The sequence below is a fragment of the Leptodactylus fuscus genome, chromosome 7 (genome assembly GCF_031893055.1).
Source record: "Leptodactylus fuscus isolate aLepFus1 chromosome 7, aLepFus1.hap2, whole genome shotgun sequence".
In the NCBI taxonomy this organism is placed as follows: Eukaryota; Metazoa; Chordata; class Amphibia; order Anura; family Leptodactylidae; genus Leptodactylus; species Leptodactylus fuscus.
The window spans coordinates 66,167,647-66,186,733 of NC_134271.1; the positions used below are offsets into that span (position 1 = coordinate 66,167,647).

Genomic DNA, 19,087 nt, shown 5'->3' on the forward strand with positions numbered 1-19,087 from the left:
CACAAAGACAAAAATATTGTGTGTATTTTTCTGTGGCCACCCTGTGGCTGTGTTGTGAATTGCAGTTTTCCAAGGGTATGCTGCAATATTGTATTGAACTGGTTTCATGAAACATCAATGTCCAAATTTGACTTTGACAAATAAATGAGTCCTTTGTAAGAGTAAAGTGCATTACAAATGGTTGTCATTGTGCAGGGAGAGTTGTGGAGCAGGGAAGTCATTGGCTGCCATATTATAGGCACTCATCTCCAGCACCAACTAAGGTCAGCACTTCATAGGAAGCCAATTCACCTCTCAGTATAGTTTTGGATTGTAGGAGGAAACTTACACAAACACAGAGAAAATATACATACTCCATATCCTTGGATTATAGTGCTGCAAGGTAATAGTGCTAACCACTGAGCCACTGTGCTGCCCCTGAGGGTAATAAGACCAGGCTCATTCTTTTTGCAGATTAATTATTTTTTCCATGTGAATGGCAAAAACCTGCAGAGTTTTATTTCTCCGGCACTTGAATGAAGTTTAAAATACCCCATTCACATGCATTGGATGCAGAGTAGATGAGGAAATTGGAGCAGAATCTGCACCTAAATCCTCATAATTTGCAGAATGTTTGAAGAAGCCCTTACAGCCATTACCTGGTATAATGCCACCAGAATCAGGTCACACAATATCAGTCAGGCCCTCAGAGTTCCTCCCATGTCTAGCCAATAATGGGGAATCCTTCCTTGATGAAGTGCATATGCCATAGGGTATGTTCATAAATAGGAATTTGCAGTGGATTTTGGGGGGGCGCATTCCATCCCCGAATCCGTGGCAGATTCTGCCAGTCATTGTTTTCAATAGGAGGCAGAGGTCACAGCAGGATGCTGAAAAAAAAAAAAAAATCAGCATCCTGCTCCATCTTGTTATGGATTTCACATGGGCATCAACATTCTGTTGCCGCAAGACAAAAGCTAATATGGTGGTGGAAAATGAAGAGGAATTTCCATTCCTTTACTGCTATGTGAACATACCCTAAAAGGCCTTATGGACATCATAGATTTTATTCATAAGATTGGTGGGGGTCCCAGAGATTAGTCCCCTACTGATTATGAAGTGATAGAATATCCCATCAACACTGATCACCCATAACACTGAAAATAATAACAGGTTAAAGGGGCTCTATCACTGGGAAAAGTCATTTTTATCTAAACACATGCTTGCATAGGCTTTAGAAAGGCTATTTCACACTTACCTTTTGTATGTAGATTGCTTCAGTGGTCTCTGAATAAGTCCGTTTTTATTCATATGCTAATGAGCCTCCAGCCAGTACAGGAAGTTCCCAGCAGCCTCCTCTCTCCCATTATCTTCTATGTGTGTGAAGCAAACAGGAAGCGAGTCATCAGCAGCAGCAGGAGCCGTCTCCCATAGAAGACAATAGGAGAGGTGTGCACCTTCTATCGTGCACTAGTCTAATTAGCATATGAATATAAACGGACTTATTCAGAAACCAGTGAGGCAATCTACATACAAAAGGTAGGTGTGAAATAGACTTTCTAAGGGCTATGCAAAGGTGTGATTAGTTAAAAATGACTTTTCCTAGTGATAGAGCCCCTTTAAGTGAATAATATTGATTATCCAAGCTCAAGACTTTACAGGTCAGTGCTGTTCTGTGTTTGTTATATGAGGAGGATCTACACAATATTAAACAGGTGGTTTCAATGTTATGGCAGATTGCTGTACATAGATTTGTCATTCACAAGTCTCAGAAAGCTGGGTGTTTTAGTATTATCCTTAGTAAGTGGGAGTTGAACTGCAATAAAATCAGCACAGTCAATATACGTTGTATAAAGCCATCTTCTTCTAGGCCCATACATTGCATAGTACTGGGGCCCTACTGATTATCCCAAGAAACCCCTTTACCAGCAGAAGACTTACTGAGGTTGTATTCATGGTAGTCTGGAGATGCAAGAATATATGACATGACCAATATGTAAAGCTCTTCTATGTTTATGTTTTTTTTCTTACGTGTTTATATGAAATGTAACATCCATTTTTTTAGACCGTATCCTCAGTTATAAAAAAAAAACAACAATAAAAACAACAACAACCACACAAATTCCTGAGGAAGTCGAGAAGAAGTGATAGATGGTTTTACCAAGCCCTTATCACTATCAGCGCTAGGAGGCTAGTCACTCTCAGATTCACTATATTCGGAGGACACCATATCTTCGCTGACCACATTGTAAAATTTATCCGAAAAGCTGAGACCTAAAGAATCAGAGAAAGATGTATAGGTGATTACAGTGACTGATCCCCCTACTGCCTACCTATGGCTGTGAAACTCTAAGTAAGGCCAAAGCCACACATTGTGCAAATGCTGCATTTTACGGTACGAGCAAAGTGAATGACATTTCATTTAATCTTATCCACACACCGCGGAATTGTGAGCATTTTCCCTATATTTAATAGAGGAAGAAAAAAAATATATAAAAAACTCTGCAGAAAAAAATAAAACACGTTCTTTTTACTGCCTTTGGCCACATACGGCCTTAGCCAAAGGCTGACTGTACAGGACAGGTACTATGCCAGGTTTGACTTTGGTCAGATTTTTGATGCATCTCAACTTTAAAACGAGGAGTGGATTATAACACGAGCAATAGTAGCAATTGTCCATATTACTGTCACTCTATGGTCCACATCTTGTTTTGGTAAAGTGCAATAAAAGCCCTTACGTAGAACCCAATCATGTCTGGGCACTCCAAGTGGTGCCACATAAGGTATTGGATGTGGCTATAGCTGGAAGTCATCTAGGGCTGTGTGGTAGCAGGAAAACCACACGGCAACTAATGATAATAATATATGATACAGCATCAGCCACTTCATGAAATCTGGCACAGTTTAAAAGGGTTTTCTGACCCAAAATGATTTCTCACACTCTTGACCTCTTGAACTGTTTACTTCCTCCCTGTGCACATCACCTATTACTCTCCAGGCTTCATTTATTTCTTTATATCCCTACAATCTAGCTGCTCTTCAGACTCCATCTTGGCCTTCATATTTCTCTTTGCTTTGCGATTACACCCAGCATCAGTAGGGCATGACATGGGCAACTAAAGACTACTATACCTTCTTGCTGGGGGAAAGTGTAATAATCGAGTGCACTATACAAAAAAAATCTAAGACTTTGGTGAAGATTTAGTAAAATGGTCTAAAAACAAAACTGTGAAGTTCCTCCATAGCATCATGACACGCCGTTCCTTTTGTATTCTGCTAAGTTGCATTTTGACTGATTAACCAATTTGCCCTTAAAAGTACAGTGTTAGGGTGCATTCAGACTACGTAACGCCGGGCGTGTATGAGAGCCGTACACGCCGGCATTACGGCAGACTGCCGAACACTTCCCATTCACTTCAATGGGAGCGCTCGTAAACGCCGCTGTTACGAGCGCTCCCATTGAAGTGAATGGGAAGTGTTCGGCAGTCTGCCGTAATGCCGGCGTGTACGGCTCTCATACACGCCCGGCGTTACGTAGTCTGAATGCACCCTTAGGGTGCATTCACACTGAGTAAACGCTAGCTTATTTTGTAGAGTAAAATTACACTTGTAAATTTTGCTATCCCATTGACTTCAATGATATTTTTTTACAAGTGTAAAAATACGCCTGTAAAAAATACGCCTGTAAAATATCATTGAAGTCAATGGGATAGCAAAATTTACAAGTGTAATTTTACTCTACAAAATAAGCTAGCGTTTACTCAGTGTGAATGCACCCTTAGGGAGGCTGAGCTGTGAGCGATGTCTACTCATCAGTAGTTAGTGACAGAAACTTCTGTCACTCCCTGTGGACAGCCTGTGATAACCAGTCCATCACATAGGAAGGGACTTTTACAAAAGTTCTTGAGTATTTTATCTAGTGAGATGCATCTAGCAGAAGATAAGGATTCAGATAGAGTTAACTAAATAATGTAAAATTTCTGAATTATATATATTGAGGGAATAGGCATACAATGAATGAAAAATTCACTGTGCCTCTTTGCAAAGTACCTATACTTTCAAATATCTATTGATTTTCTGCCAGCATTTCTGAGTGAAGGCTATATTAAACAGCCGGATGTCAGCAGGCCGAAGTGCTGATCAATGAGAAACATGATGATCGGCACTAGTTGGCGCTGACCTTATTGCATAGACTAACATAAACTGAACAGGGGAGAAATCATCTCTACTGTGATCATTCTTCTCCCATTCAGCTGCATGCTTTATTGGCAGCACTATCCTGACTACAGAGTGATGTGCTGACTATAATCTACATCTCATCCTACTTAAAAGACTCAGCCAGCCAACCAGTAAGTATTGCTCACTGCTCAGCTCATTTGTAAAAGGAAAATGTTTGTTTTGGTACCGTGTTAGCCAGTGGTTATAAAATATAAAAAAACAAAAAAAACTTTGCAAGTCTTCAGTAGGTGATACCTTTTTTAATGGCTAACTCATAATGATGACAGAATATGACGTTTCGAAGTTTCCTCTGAGCTCAGTTGAGTTAGCCATTAAAAAAGTATCACCTACTGAATACTTGCAAAGTTTTTTTTGTTTTTTATATTTTATAGCTCATTTGTAACACTAATGGACAGGGCTATTATTGGCAACAAGCATTCTAGTGTGCGTTGCCAATAATTGCCCAAAATATTGGACTCTGTAATATGTCCCTTAAACTCCAACCTGTCTGATCCAAATTTAAGCAGTAGTATATCCCAGCTAGAATATATACAAACCTGGGGCTCCTTACTTGAGGGAATCGATCAAACATTTGTCTAACAACAATAATGAATAATAAACTGTATGAGAATCCAGGACTTACCTGACTTGAACCCATCACTGTCCTCAGAGTCTTCTAAGTGATCAAGATCAAAGCTCACGTTTGGATGCTATAAAAGAAGCAGAATGCATAATAAATGCTGCAGCCCTTAGAGCCAGCACAGTGATTTCCATTTCTATAACTTACCTTGCACTTTAATAGCTTGTTCCACATTTCTGCTTTACACTTCTGGATGGTAATTACAGCTTCTCCATTTTTCACTATGCATTTAGATTTGTCACTTACAATATCCTTGTAGAGCTCCATATCTGCAACATAGTGTTTTCCTCCAGCACAGCAACTGCAAGAAATATACTGACAAGTTAAAAGGAGCATTTCTTTTATATTTTATATATGTGACCTATTCTTAATATAGGTCACCATTCACACCAGCTAGCTCACTTTCCTGTCTGCTCCCCAACTTTTCCACATCTCCTGACAAATCTGAGTGTACAAGAGCATAGATTGAGTGGTCACATGATTGGAACAATACTAAGCAGAATACCTATAAATTCACACTTTTATTCCTTTTTTGTTACTACTCCTGCTTATGTAGAAGCAGCAGAGCTTAATCTGTTTACTGTTCCTCTGACCCAATATGGGCTCTAAGATTGGGAAGGAGGTAGGCCACTGAGAAAATCTATGCTCCCCATTTACCAATGTCCGACCGACCATGAACAGTAGAAGTAGTTATGGGGTATAATCCTAGCCACTAGGAGGCTGTCAATAGGAATATCAAAAGTATGTCAGTTCCACACCTGGGCTATACCCTCTTCTCAGACACTATGGTATGGTAGGTCGTGTTTACCTAATGTCCGCAGGAGGCAAACACGACTTGCATGCAGGTCTTCTGCTTTTTTATTTACGTCTTTTCTCCTACAGGTGCAGGTTGATCGGTCAGCGAATACGCCTTGTTAGTCGTACCCCCCAGTAGGTGCTGCACCCTATTGTGCGCCTCACCTGTCACCCAGTCCCCACTGCCACATCTGGAAACCCCCTCCCATTGCTGCCCAACATCAAGCACTCCCTCCTTCCAGCCTTTTAGATCTCTTTCAATCCCTGTGTGGGAATCTTAGTGAGAGATCTCTCTCCTCTCCACTAGTTCTCTCCTCAGGGAACACTCTTTTCTTGCTCCCAGTCCCTCTGTACAAGCAGCCTGGCAACAGCACCTTAGCCAGCCTGGTGGGATTCAGCTCCTGCGGAACCTCTCCGTGCAGCTTTTTCCACTGCAGAAGTTGAATGCCCTCTGTTAGCCAGTAGGCTAGCATTTCCTTTTTCCTCTGCCATGCTCTGATCCTGCGAAAACTCATACCGTTCTCTTGCTCCCAACTAGTGCCGCCATGTTTTTATTTGTGTGCCGATGTAATTGAAATATGCTATGCAGCCAGCTTGAAACCATCTGCTCCCAGTGCCTGCCACCTAAGCTGACCAGAACCTTCCTCGGCTCTCCTCCTGCGGTCCCTTCATCCATAAGCGACCTTCTGTGGTTAAGACTTTAGGACTGTTGTCCTCCCAGACTGCAGCTCAGTCAGCGCCCTCAGGCCCTCTCCAGAGCATGGGCCCGCTCCTGTTCCAGCTCTAGCAGTTGCCCCTGTAAAAGAACCAAGTATTCCTCATATAGTTTTATCTCCTACTCCTCTTCCTCTGGGTCCTCCGCAGATAGGGTTATAGCCTATGGTTCTGCTCTGACAGGAGGAACTGTCTCCCTCTGCTCAATCTGCTTCTCCTGGTGATACATCTCACTCCGACTAAGAACCTCAACAAGGCATATCTTTATCAGCTGCTATGCAGGACCAGATTCGGGTCGTTAGAGATACCCTTCAAGTTTACAGCCCCCTGTGTTAGCAAAGATCTGAAGAGCTACACCCTATCACCTAAGAGGACGTCTCTTTCCAGAACAATCGCTGTCCCCATCTGGTCTTCCCGATCCATGGAGCATTTGACCAGAAACTAAACAAAGAATGACTTCATCCGGGCCACCACCTGATTTCCACAAAGAATTTGGTTGTTCTGTTTAACTTCCCTTTCCATCAGTGTGTCTCCAAGTGGTCCAAACCCCTTACTGTGGATTCCTCCATAGCTGGACTGTGTGAGGATACTACGCTACCATTGGCAGACTCCACCTTCCTCCGTCACCCCTTGAACAAGAAGATGGACTCCCTCACCAGCTGTTGAAGCAGCCGGCTCCGCTTTTCAGCCTTGCTTTGCATCCACCTGGGCTAGCAAGGCCTGCATTGGCTGAGTCAAACATCTCCAAAGAGCCTTTCCTCCAGCAGTCTTGTTTCAGGTCTTCCAGGCCCTCCTCTGCCTGTATTGTCACACTCCCCTTTAGACTGTCCTTCACCCCTCGGGTTTTCAAATCTTGGTATCCTCATGGTGATCCTTCACTCCAGAGGAGTCTCTCTGTTGCCATAACTGGACGACCTCCTGGTGACAGCCACCTGCAAGAGGGAAATCCTGACCAGCCTCTGGATCACCTTGGAACTCCTTTGTCAGGTTGGTTGGCATATCAATGAAGTCTTGCCTTGTGCCTTCTCAGAGCATGAAGTTCTTGGGCATAATTTACCTTCCAGAGTCAAAGATTTGTACCCGCATTCCAGTATATCCTTCCTCCTATGGAGGAACTCTCCTTGCTAGGTTTGCCTGTGCATGTGGGTTTTGGGCATGGTGGTATCAACTTTTGAGGCAATCCCTCATGCCCAATTTCACTTGCGTCCTCTCCCAGGTGTGGACATATTCAACCTCCTCATGTTTTCTGGGAACTTCTCTGGTGGCTATTCTTCCTAAGGACTCCTCAGGGCAAGATCTTCCTTCCATTCCATTGACGTCAGTCTGTCCAGATTGGGAACAGTCTTTGGTGCACTGACAATTTTTTTTTTTTGATATTCCTAGTATCAGCTTCCTAGAATATCCCTTTAAATTAAAAAAACATGAGAAGCACAAAATACACCATAATACAAGTGGGTGCAGCGAACCAAGGATAATTAAGCAAAATGCTCAAACTTAATGGGCACCAACACAATGTAAGGCCAGCCAGATTAAAAGGTACAATCCAAGAAAACTAATGCTGTATGATGTCTAGTGCAGGATTTGAGCTCTTTAGCTCTTTGAATTACTGTATGCGTTCCTCTAATGCTGTACAGGTGTCCACTTTGGAAAAGGCTCTATTTTTAAACCACTTACCTAAACACAAGTCTGTTGCTGTAGAATGTGCACTTGGAATCGGTCACTTGTTGCAGCTTTACAGTCAGGATCACAGTATCATCCTTCTCAAACCATTTCACTACTGGGTACAAACTAGAATTTAAAAAAAAAAGCGTTTTGCTTCCATTTTTTGTGCCATTCAATAACCACATCAACAGTGAACAGGGTAAAGAAAGAGAAATTGCTTCTTCCTATCTGGCGATTTACAGGGAAATATTTTCTAGACTAAACAGTTAAAAGTTTTTTGATTAAGCAGCAAATTAATGTAAATCGATTATGTGGCTATTCCACATAACCAGCATTTTTCAACAGGTGCGAAAGTAAAGCTGGAAGATTCTTACAGAAAATGTATTTTCTCCCACGAGAAATACTGTAGGAAATTTTTAGTCCAATGTTTTTGGTGTAAAAAAACTCAAAACAAACGTTTCACTATTTTGCTCTTTCCCTGCCTTCTTTTTTTAATTATGCAAAAAAATGGGATGGGATTAATGATAAGGGGTGGGATCCCCGCGGACAAAGAGAGTACCCATAATGTATGCTAGAAATTGTCAAAAGTTACAGTGCAAATCTATGCCTGATCACCACAAGTGTAGATTTGCTTTTCTACCCCCCAGATGTTGCAAATTTATTAAAAGACATGTTCTTCTTAATAAACGTAGTGCACTGTACTCAGCACACTTCAGTTAAGACTGATGAATGAAGTGCCAGGGTTAGCGAATTTCCTTGAGGGGCTGGAGATGTCAGTCATGCCCAGGAGGTGTGATTAGCAAGGTGGCACTGTGCCTAGGGTGAAGCTACTCCTGCAACTACTTAGTGTAATTTATATGAGACTTTTTATGATTTCAGACCTTTATAACTTCTCTTTGCAGAGCATATCAATGGAATTACTTCATACTGCATATGATGGGGCCAGGCAGGTTTCCTTTAACAGCTGCTAAGTTTCTAACATACTTTGCATATATAAAGCAAAAACAAATAATAAAAAAAAATTGTAAAATATCCTAATTAGGGAAAAATCCCTACTTAGCTGAGATTCCAGGAAAACCTCAACAAGCAGAAAACCTAAGAGGTCACCTACGAGCTTTTTTCCCATGCTATTACACCACATTATTGCTAGTTATTAATAGTATATGCTCTGTCAGTCACATTTGTGAGGGGAAAGCTTTTTTTTTTAAACTACTAAAGAGGCGATAGCTCAACCCCTGCACTCGATCAAGACATTTGATGACTAAGCTTACCTGCATTTAGGTAGCAAAGATCATGTGATCAATATGTGCTTGCAGACAAAGATTTAAGTGATATGCAAGAACTTTGTACATCGTATACAGTCTTCTCCTGCGTCAGTCTTTTATCTACATGAATTTGTATGTGTTAACTATTCATAAACCCCTCTCCTACATATACGGAGCATTTGCAGGTTATTCTGTTTCATTATTTCAGTTTATCAATTTTCTCTTCATTCTAGGTGGGAAACATGGACAACACAATCTCCCTATTTATTCATAGGCGGGAAGAAGCATGTAGGTGGGACTTGGGACAGGGCCGCTTTAAAGAGGACCTTTCATCAGATTGGGCACAGGCAGTTCCATATACTGCTGGAAAGCCGACAGTGCGCTGAATTCAGCGCACTATCGCCTTTCCCGATCTGTGCCCCGGGTAAAGCGCTATCGGTCCGGGTACCGTAGCGCTTTATAGTCAGAAGGGCGTTCCTGACAGTCAGTCAGGAACGTCCTTCTTCACAGCAGCGTCTATCACGCTGTATAGTGTGAGCGGGGAGGAACGCCCCCTCCCTCTGCTCAGTGCTCGTCCATAGACGAGTATTATCAGGAGGGGAATTCAGCGCACAGTCGGCTTTCCAGCATTATATGGAACTGCCTGTGCCCAATCTGATGAAAGGTCCTCTTTAACCATAGGGCCAACAACTGGGTCCTAATGTTGCAGGTGCCCCTTTAGCTGTCTCGCATTGAGCAGAACAGTTCTGCATTTAGGATACTGTACTGCTGTTCTGGGTGACAGGCAGTTATTTCAACTCTATCTGCAACTCCATAGATCGAGGTTGAATATGGATCGAGGTTGACTACAATAGTGAAATACAGATCTATCATCTCTGTGCTCCATTTTTCAACCTTTGGCTGGTGAAGTCTTTGGCAGGGAAGCGCAATGAGTGCTGAACCACAGACATCAATACAGCCGGAACCTGCAGGTCCGTGAGAATGTGGTTAGGTGAGTATGCTTTGTTTTGGGTTTTTTTTATGATGGTTGATGGGGCAGGGGCCTTAAAAAGAGGATAGTTATGGGAAAATTAAATTATGGGTGGTCCACACTTTAATGTTTGAAAGGGCTCCCTTATATACACTCACCGGCCACTTTATTAGGTACACCTGTCCAACTGCTCGTTAACACTTAATTTCTAATCAGCCAATCACATGGCGGCAACTCAGTGCATTTAGGCATGTAGACATGGTCAAGACAATCTCCTGCAGTTCAAACCGAGCATCAGTATGGGGAAGAAAGGTGATTTGAGTGCCAATGTGGACCAAAATCTCTGAGGAATGCTTCCAGCACCTTGTTGAATCTATGCCACAAAGAATTGAGGCAGTTCTGAAGGCAAAAGGGGTCCAACCCGTTACTAGCATGGTGTACCTAATAAAGTGGCCGGTGAGTGTATATGCATCTAGGCATGCAGTCATTGTGTTAAATCATGCCCTATGATGCCAACAGTTAGGTAGGTGGATCAAGCTGATGTCAAACAGCTTGGGACATTTCGGTCATGTCACATAGTGTGTAAATTGTCACAGTGACTGCATGACTAGATGAAGCTGCTTCCTGCCACCCCATTACTAGTTAAAGGGGTATTCCCATGAACATAATCATATCTATATTTGTAGATAATTAAAAGTTAAACATTTTTTCAAATATAAGTAATTAAAAATTCTGCAGAGTTTTAAAGATTTTCTCTAACTTTTTTAGTGGTGACAGTCTGTTATCTTGATCGGTTGTCAATGGTTATGACCACTAATGCAGAAACTTTCTATGGTCTGCGACTTGTCAGGAACCCAGCTATGATTTTCTTTTTGTACCTGGGTTATCAGGCAGGGACACTACATGTATCAGAAGATATCCCGGCCACAATAAGGAAATCTTAGCTAATTTTCTGACCTTAGAGAGTTTCTGCATTGGTGGTCATATCCATGGCAACCGATCAAGATAACAGACTGTCACAACTAAGAAAGTTTGAAAAAATCTTTACAACTGTGAAGAATTTTTAATTACTTACATTTGCAAAAATGTTTAACTTTTAATCATCTACAAATTAAAATATAATTATGTACATGGGAATACCCCTTTAAGACTAATCTGCATATGCCTTCACTCAGATGTGCCACAGCTGTGAAAGAAAACCTTAGCGGAGACAAAGTGTTAAATCAACCCTTTATTCTCATGACTGGTGAGGGCACCAGAATTCAGACCCCACTAGTAAAAGTGATGGCACATCCTCATAATACTGTATCACTTTATAAGATAATTGTTAAAGGGATTCTATCATTAGCGCCGAGGAACGCCCCCTGTGCTGTCTGAAAACTGATTTACATATGGAAGAGAGAAGAAATTTCTCAGGAACAGCAGCGTGGATCAGAAAAAAGAAGAATAGTCTTTCTTAAGGCTATTCCGACGTGTACTTAGAATCCCTTTAAGGAACTAGGTTTGTGGGACAATACCTACTGGACAACTCCTTTAAGACAACTTTTTGCTAGAAACGTGATAACAAACCTTGTTGTAGGAAGAGTCCTCGAAGACTTTGCGTCATCACTAGCAGAAATCTCTTCAAGCTGTTCCCTTTCTTCAGAGTGGGGCAACAGGTTGGCACTGACAACCTTGTTCCCACTGCCTGTAAAATAAAAATAAAAGGGATTTTTTGCACTCACCGTAAAATCCTTTTCTCATTGTATTCACTAGGGGACACTAGGAGAATGAAAAGCTCTCGGCTCCTCATAGTATATACCCTCTCACAGACAGTGTGCTAAGACAGTTTGTACCACAGCAGTAGGAGAGAGAAAAAAAACAAAAAAAACAACAGGAACCAAAAGCCACCAACATGTCCTGAACCCGGGAAGAAGAACCTGCAGATAGAAGTAATGGCCATCAGGAAGGCGACCTTCCAGGACAGAAGGCGAAAAGAAATCTCCCTCAGAGGCTTGAAAGGGGGAGTCAGAAGAACCAGGTTAAGATCCCATGGATCCACAGGCGACCAATAAGGAGGAATGCAATGCGCCACACTCTGGAGATAGGTCTTCACCTGAGGACGGAAGGCCAGGGTCTTCTAAAAGAGAATATAAAGGGGCAGAAACCTGACCCTTAACAGAAGAAAGACCAAGAACTTTATCCAGACCAGACTGAAGGAAAGCCAGGACTCTGGGAAGAGAGGAGAGTGGACGACAATCGTTACTTTCACACCAACAGCCTTCATTGTGCGATGATAGATCTTGGCCGACTGGGGTTTCTGGGCCCTAAGTATGGACTGGATCATAGGCTCAGAAAAACCATGACGCCCCAGAACCTCAGCTTCAACAGCCACTCCCTTAAACGCAGCTGATGTAAGGTGGGGTGGAATAGCATCCCTTGAAAAAGGTCAACTGGCAGGGGGAGAGGCCAAGGAGCGTCCGCCAGCAGGAACATGAAGTCCGCGTACCAGGCCCAGCAAGACCAATCTGGGGCCACCAAGATGGCTAGAACCCCCTCGGTCTTGAGCTTCTTGAGGGCCCAAGGGAGAAGGAGAGGAAGTGGAAACAGGTACTGGCGATATTCCGACCAGGGAATCACGAGAGCGTTGACTGCAAGCTCTCGAGGGTCCTGGGACGTGACCACATAGAGGGGGACCTTGTGGTTCATGCGGGAGGCAAAGAGATCGATATTGGGAGAAGCACCATCGGTGCACAGCTGAAGGAAGATTTCCTGATGAAGGGACCACTTGCCTGGATCGAGTGTTTCTTAGCTTAAGCAGTCCGCTGCCCAGTTTTCCATGCCTGAAATGTAGACCACCGAAAGAACAGGAACATGAAGCTCTGCCCACCTGAGAGAGCGAGAGGCCTCCAGAAAGGCCGCTCGGCTTCTGTTGCCACCCTGGTGGTTCAGGTAGGCAGTGGAGTTGTCGGTCTGGACACCACTGGAGAAAGGAGGTCCAATGAGACAGGGCAAGAAAGATGGCCCTCAGTTCCAGGAGGTTTATCTGGAGAAAGGATTACACTGTGGACTAGAGGTTCTTGACGTTGAAGACACCAAAGACAGCTCCCCAGCCGGAAAAACTGGCGTTGCTGATCATCTACCAACAGATGGGAAGTAAGGACTTCCTCAGGGAAATTCCTGGGGTGGAGAGCCACCAGAGAAGCTCTTGACAGACCAGAAGAGGCAGAAGAATTAAGTGGTCTAGGCTGGACGGGAGCCTGTCCTAGCGAGCCAGAATCGCCAGCTGAAGATGCCGTGAGTGGAACTGGGCAAAGGAGATAGCCTCGAAGGTCGAGACCATAGTGCCCAGGACCCGCATGCAGAACCAAAGAGAACAAGGAGAGTTACTCTGATGGCAAGTCACACCGGACAAAAGGGCCTTGAACACTGGGAGGAGGATCTCGCTCTGGTGGGTGTCGAGAATCATGCCCAGAAATTCAATGTGCTGAGACGGCACGAAACAGGACTTTTCCTCGTTGATGCGCCAGCCAAACCGAAGGAGGAGGTCCATGGTGACCCGCATGCTGGAGGGATTGTCCACCTTGGAGGGAGCTTTGACTAGGAGGTCGTCCAGGTATGGAATCACGGCAACTTTCCTGGAACGGAGAATGGCCATGAGGGACGCCATCACCTTGGTAAAGACATGTGATGCCTCCCTTGAAGTGTCTCTCTGTTCTCCCAAGGCTGCTGTCAATGCTATGGTTATCCATCAAACAGGACCGGCTTTTTGGTAAAGGCTTAGAGAAGCTTATCTCTGAGGCCACAGCGGGTAAAAACGCTCTTCTCCCCCAGAGGCTTCCCAAACGCCAGCCATCTTCTTCTGCCCGTTCCCAGTGCTTCCACTCCTTTCGGGGCTCTACCTCTAGCTCCAGAGGACAGTCCCCTTGGGACTCCCGCTCCAAGAATCCCTCTTTCAAAACCAGACCTGTCTGGCAGTCCTGCTCCAAGCCCTCCTCAGCATGAAGGGCTTCCCCCCACTCGGGACCTCTCAGGTGGGGGAAAGTCTTCTCTCCTACCTGGAGATCTGGCTTTCCAGCATCCATAACGCCAGGGTACAGGAGGTGGTGATGACCAGCTACTCCATAGAGTTTTCCTCCTTTCCAGACGGAAGGTTTTTTCCATCCGCTTTACAGTCTTCCCACATTTGAGTGGCCGCTTTTCTCCAGGTAGTCTCCAACCTCCAGCAACAGGGGGTAATCATCACCGTTCCCAAGAAGGATGGCTCTCTTCGCCCTATCCTGGATCTGAAGGGGCTCAACAGATTTGTCTGCAAGTTCCGCATGGAGTCTCTGCGGTCGGTGTTGGCATCTCTGGAGTCAGGCAAATTTCTTTTATCTATCGATATCTGCGGGGGTCACCGGAATGTTCGGTCGCAGATGCAGCAAGCAGTGTTTGGGGACTGGGTGACCGGCCAGGCGCTCTTTTGCAGAGCGCTACATCCGCAGGGGGAGGGGGTACAAAATAGTGTGGCATACATGCCGAAGACTCCCCTGCACCTGAAAGAAAATAAAAAAATAAAAAATGATGCAAGACAGAAAGACCTGAATCAGGTCATGTCTGCCTTCTACGACACTAGTTTTAAACTGGCTTAGTACACTGTCCGTGAAAGGGTATAGACTATGAAGCGGAGCCAACAGCTTTTCATTCTCATCGAGTCAGCCTCCTAGTGGCCGGGTCTATACTCATGGTGCTGTGTCACCCAGTTAAATAGGCATAAAAAAAAAAAAAATCCCCCTTCCCCCTTAAAAACCCCCATCATACCCACAATGTATGTCCTCCTCATATGGAGGAGGGTTTTAGCCTACATAGATAGTATATATACACAGATAGGTTGGAGGATAGGAGCATACCAGAATTTGTATTCTCCAGACATAGAGGTGCAGATATATTGCTGTCTTCTACTGATTTCTCAGGTACTTCTATATTCTCTCTTTCTTCTCTGTAAAGATAACAATATCACAGAAAAATAGTTGGCAAATCAAGACGGAGTATGGAAATGGCTAAGCTTGGTGATTCCCTAATCATCTGTGGTTGCAATGACAGATTTATTCAATAAGGAGCTTGCAGCACTCTTTCATTTATGCATATTTTGTCATAATTTCCCAATTTTGAGCCTGCACCAATATAAACATATATGTATAACTTGGTTCAATTCAAGTTTTATTTTTGGACCATTATTGTTTTTCACCACTAGTTAGTGCTATATGACCATTTAGATTTATTTCTTACAGATATTCAGTTTTCATATAGTATTTTCTGGCAGTGGATATATAACAGTTTACTTTCTTTATCTCCCCCTTCTCTAATTATTCATTTCAGCAAGGATGCCACTATATTCAAAGGGATCCTATCACTCAGACACATTTTTTTGTAGGTACCACATCGGAATAGCATTCAGAAAGGCTATATGTCTCCTACCTTTCGTCGTTTTCTCCGCACCGCCTTTCGCCTACAATCCTGCTTCTAGTCAGTATGTAAATTAGCTGTCTTGCAGCACTGGGGGCGGGCCCCAGCGCTCAGACAGCACTGGGAGCATCCAATGCTGCGAGAGAACTCTCCAGCGCCGCCTCCTCTTGTAACTTCTAAGGCCTCGGGCAGAGCAGACTGCGCATGCCCACAGGCCACGAGAAAATGGCCTCTTACAATACTGTGCAAGCGACCATTTTCTCGTGGCCCGTGGGCATGCGCAGTCTGCTCTGCCCAAAGCCTTAGAAGTTACAAGCCATCGCCAGAAGAAGAGGCTGAAGATGACGCTGCTGAAGAAGAGGAGGCGGAGCTGGAGAGAGTTCTCTGGCAGCATTGGGGCCGCCCCCAGTGTTATATGAGCGCTGGGGTCCACCACCAGAGCTGCGAGAGAGCTAATTTACATACCGACAAGAACCAGGATTGTAGGCGAACGGCGGCACGGAGAAGACGACGAAAGGTAGGAGACGAATAGCCTTTCTTAAGGCTATTCCGAAGTGGTACCTACAAAAAATTGGGTCTGAGTGATAGGATCCCTTTAATTTGGGTGCTATATATAGTATAGCACATATACTGACTGTGCTCTGTATAGTTCTTCTCATCACTATAGTCTGAGATGTACTGTGCATTCTTGTTGAACCGGCACGTGCATGAGTATATACTTTGGCCGTAGATTGTTCGGTTAAGCCTGGGGTGAACTGTGCACATGGTGAACATACATGATGGATTAGCACATGCACAGTATTACTGATTACTAACTCTCAAACCATTAAGTTATCTGGCCAAAGTGCGCCTGTGCAGTATATTGGTGCAGGCGCAATGAGTTAATTAGGATCAACGTATCAATGTATTTATGTTCATTTAGCACAGTGTTTCTCAACCTTATTAAACCAAGTTCACCTTGTGAAAAATAGTTTCAACCGAGTATACCCTAGAGAAATTGTAATGTCTGACACATGAAACATACCTCTCCAATCTCAAGTGGGAAACAACTGGCGTGCCAAGCAAATCGTTTTACTTGCGGGAGCACCCGTGGCAGACACACAAAGTACTGAGGGTCTTTTAGCACGACCAGCTTTTCACTCATCAGATCATACATTAGATCAGAAGCTATTTGTAAATTCAGCACATATTACCCACTACTGTTTTGAAGACCCGCCCCCTTAACCCTAACCCAATGTCGTATGACGCCTGCCACTGCTTGGCAGCCACTGTGTTTTTGTATTATATGATGGCGGATGGTTTGGGTGGCACTAGCACTCCAGGAACCTCAGAACCTGAGCACTCACTATATCTGCCACTTCCAGCCATGGTGCCTTCCCCTGAGACAGACCATTACCACAGGTTAACAACCACTGGTCTAGCAGTTTTGCAGTATGGATGAGCTAACTTCTAACTGAATGTGTTTAATTATGGATTTATGTAACACATACAAAATGATTTCACCAATTACAATAATTATGTACTGTTCTAGGGTGCAATGTATCAAAATATACAGAGTCAAGTCACATTATTATGACCAGCAGCTAATGTCCAGAGTAACTGCTATGTGCAGCATAGGCGAAAGATACACAGGCTGGGAGTGACTCAAAGTGCTAGTAGGTTGTCCCCAGTATCAGCCATTCTGACTGCAGTGCATCCCACATTTGCTGGAGGGTGTGTGGGGGAATATCTAAAGCGCAAAGATGAGGATTGGTCTCAAAGATACTCAACTGGATTCAAGTTTGTGGAATTATGGGGCCAGGGAAGTACTTGGAAGTCTCAGTGGTGCTCTTCCAACCACTGTTGGATATATTCTAGCCATATTGCATGTTGCATTATCTTTATTTTTTATGATGCACCTTTCTTAGCAAAGGTGCAGTGACCATTGTCTGCTTTGGAGCATCATACACAATAGTGTTCACTGAACTGTTTTATACACATCTGGTAACCCACTGGTCCATTTTCACATTGAGCTGCTCCAATGTAGTTTGCCAGTTGGCCCTCGTGAACCTTCACAGTTTACCTCTGACTTGCTTGCTGATGCTACACTTTCATGGCAGGTATTCCCAATGGTGTAATTTGTTTTTTGTAACTCTGATAAAACACCCTTTTCACCTTTGACTACGAGTGATACGTTCAGACAGCCTAACCAACAACTCTCACACCCACCAAGCCAGCCCGAGACACAAGACTTCTGAAGTCGAAAGTACGAGGTGGTCATAATAATGCAACTCTATTGTGTATTTTGTCATAAAACATTAACTTAATATTGGAAATTACGTATGCACTTTTTATTAATAAATGTATACACTTACATGAGATTATAACTATATTGTATATTTTATAGTAGAGTGTTTTATACCTGATTGGAATAGTGATTATAGAGTGAAGATTAATTATATATTGCTTGAGAGTTCCCAATAAGTTAGACTGAAATTTGCCGTTAGGTGAACAAACAGTTCAATCTTATTCACATTGTAGAGTGCATTTTTTTTGTCAGATACAAACCTATTTACTGATGATTGTGAGTATTCACTTGATTCCAGCAAAGCTTTCAGATACAGTATGTGTTGGGGGTTGTCTGTACCCAATCCTGAAGATAAGATTTCTTGTCTCACGTTGAGGTCATACACACATGACGATAAATCAGACAATGTAGTAACCTGCACCTAAAATGATAGGTAAATTGGTTGCATTAAGGGGTTAAACAGAAAACATTTTTAGCAATTGTAAAGTGGATTCACTATGGTTGGAGCCGCAAATCTGCTGGGGATCCTTGCTGGTTGGTATGTACATTAGCAAAACTGTTTTTGGTCAGTCATTTCCACCCACTTCAAGAGGAGAAAACCATACTTTGATTGGTCTTACCATGGGATCCAACCAGTAAGTGTTTCCAAGATAAAGGACAACTTTTGCTTTATGTTGCTTTCCAGTAATACTTCTGCTAATAATTCTAGTCACCTAAAACATAATACAAACAAAAATTGATACCAAAAACTAGAATGTAAAGATGCAAAAAATTGTGGACATCTATACAATACATTCAATATACATGTTTATGCAAAGTCTTTCACAACTCACTTTTGGATCCCACCTGTCCTCATTGTCAATTGGTCTCACCCTACAGACAATAAATTCCCTGAATAGTGGCGGAAATGACTGAAACATAGGCGGGAGCAGGAACAACATATGAAGAGGAATCTCATCTAACTTCCCATTGTCAATGTACTGCACATGCGCATATGACACGCTGTCCTTGATTTTTGTAGCTAAAACTTGAACCCTGTGTTAAGACAAAAGTGATCAATAGATATCCACCATGTTATAGAGGTTTTATACAGAACGCGCTATTAGGGATTACATATTTAACAGTGTGGG

General features: G+C 43.3%; 1 protein-coding gene across 1 annotated transcript in view; it reads right to left on the reverse strand.

Annotated features, from left to right (window-relative positions):
• Positions 1-1,602: 1,602 nt before the first annotated feature.
• Positions 1,603-19,087, reverse strand: part of TDRD12 (tudor domain containing 12) — a 45,208-nt gene continuing 27,723 nt past the window's right edge. Inside the window, exons 28-36 of the mRNA XM_075282051.1 lie at positions 18,791-18,992; positions 18,578-18,670; positions 18,218-18,378; positions 15,115-15,203; positions 11,813-11,930; positions 8,021-8,134; positions 4,985-5,138; positions 4,841-4,907; positions 1,603-2,253 (exon numbers count right to left, since the gene is read on the reverse strand). Coding sequence (XP_075138152.1) covers positions 2,171-2,253; positions 4,841-4,907; positions 4,985-5,138; positions 8,021-8,134; positions 11,813-11,930; positions 15,115-15,203; positions 18,218-18,378; positions 18,578-18,670; positions 18,791-18,992 — 1,081 coding nt within the window. The 3' untranslated portion in view covers positions 1,603-2,170. The remainder of the gene's footprint in view (positions 2,254-4,840; positions 4,908-4,984; positions 5,139-8,020; positions 8,135-11,812; positions 11,931-15,114; positions 15,204-18,217; positions 18,379-18,577; positions 18,671-18,790; positions 18,993-19,087) is intronic.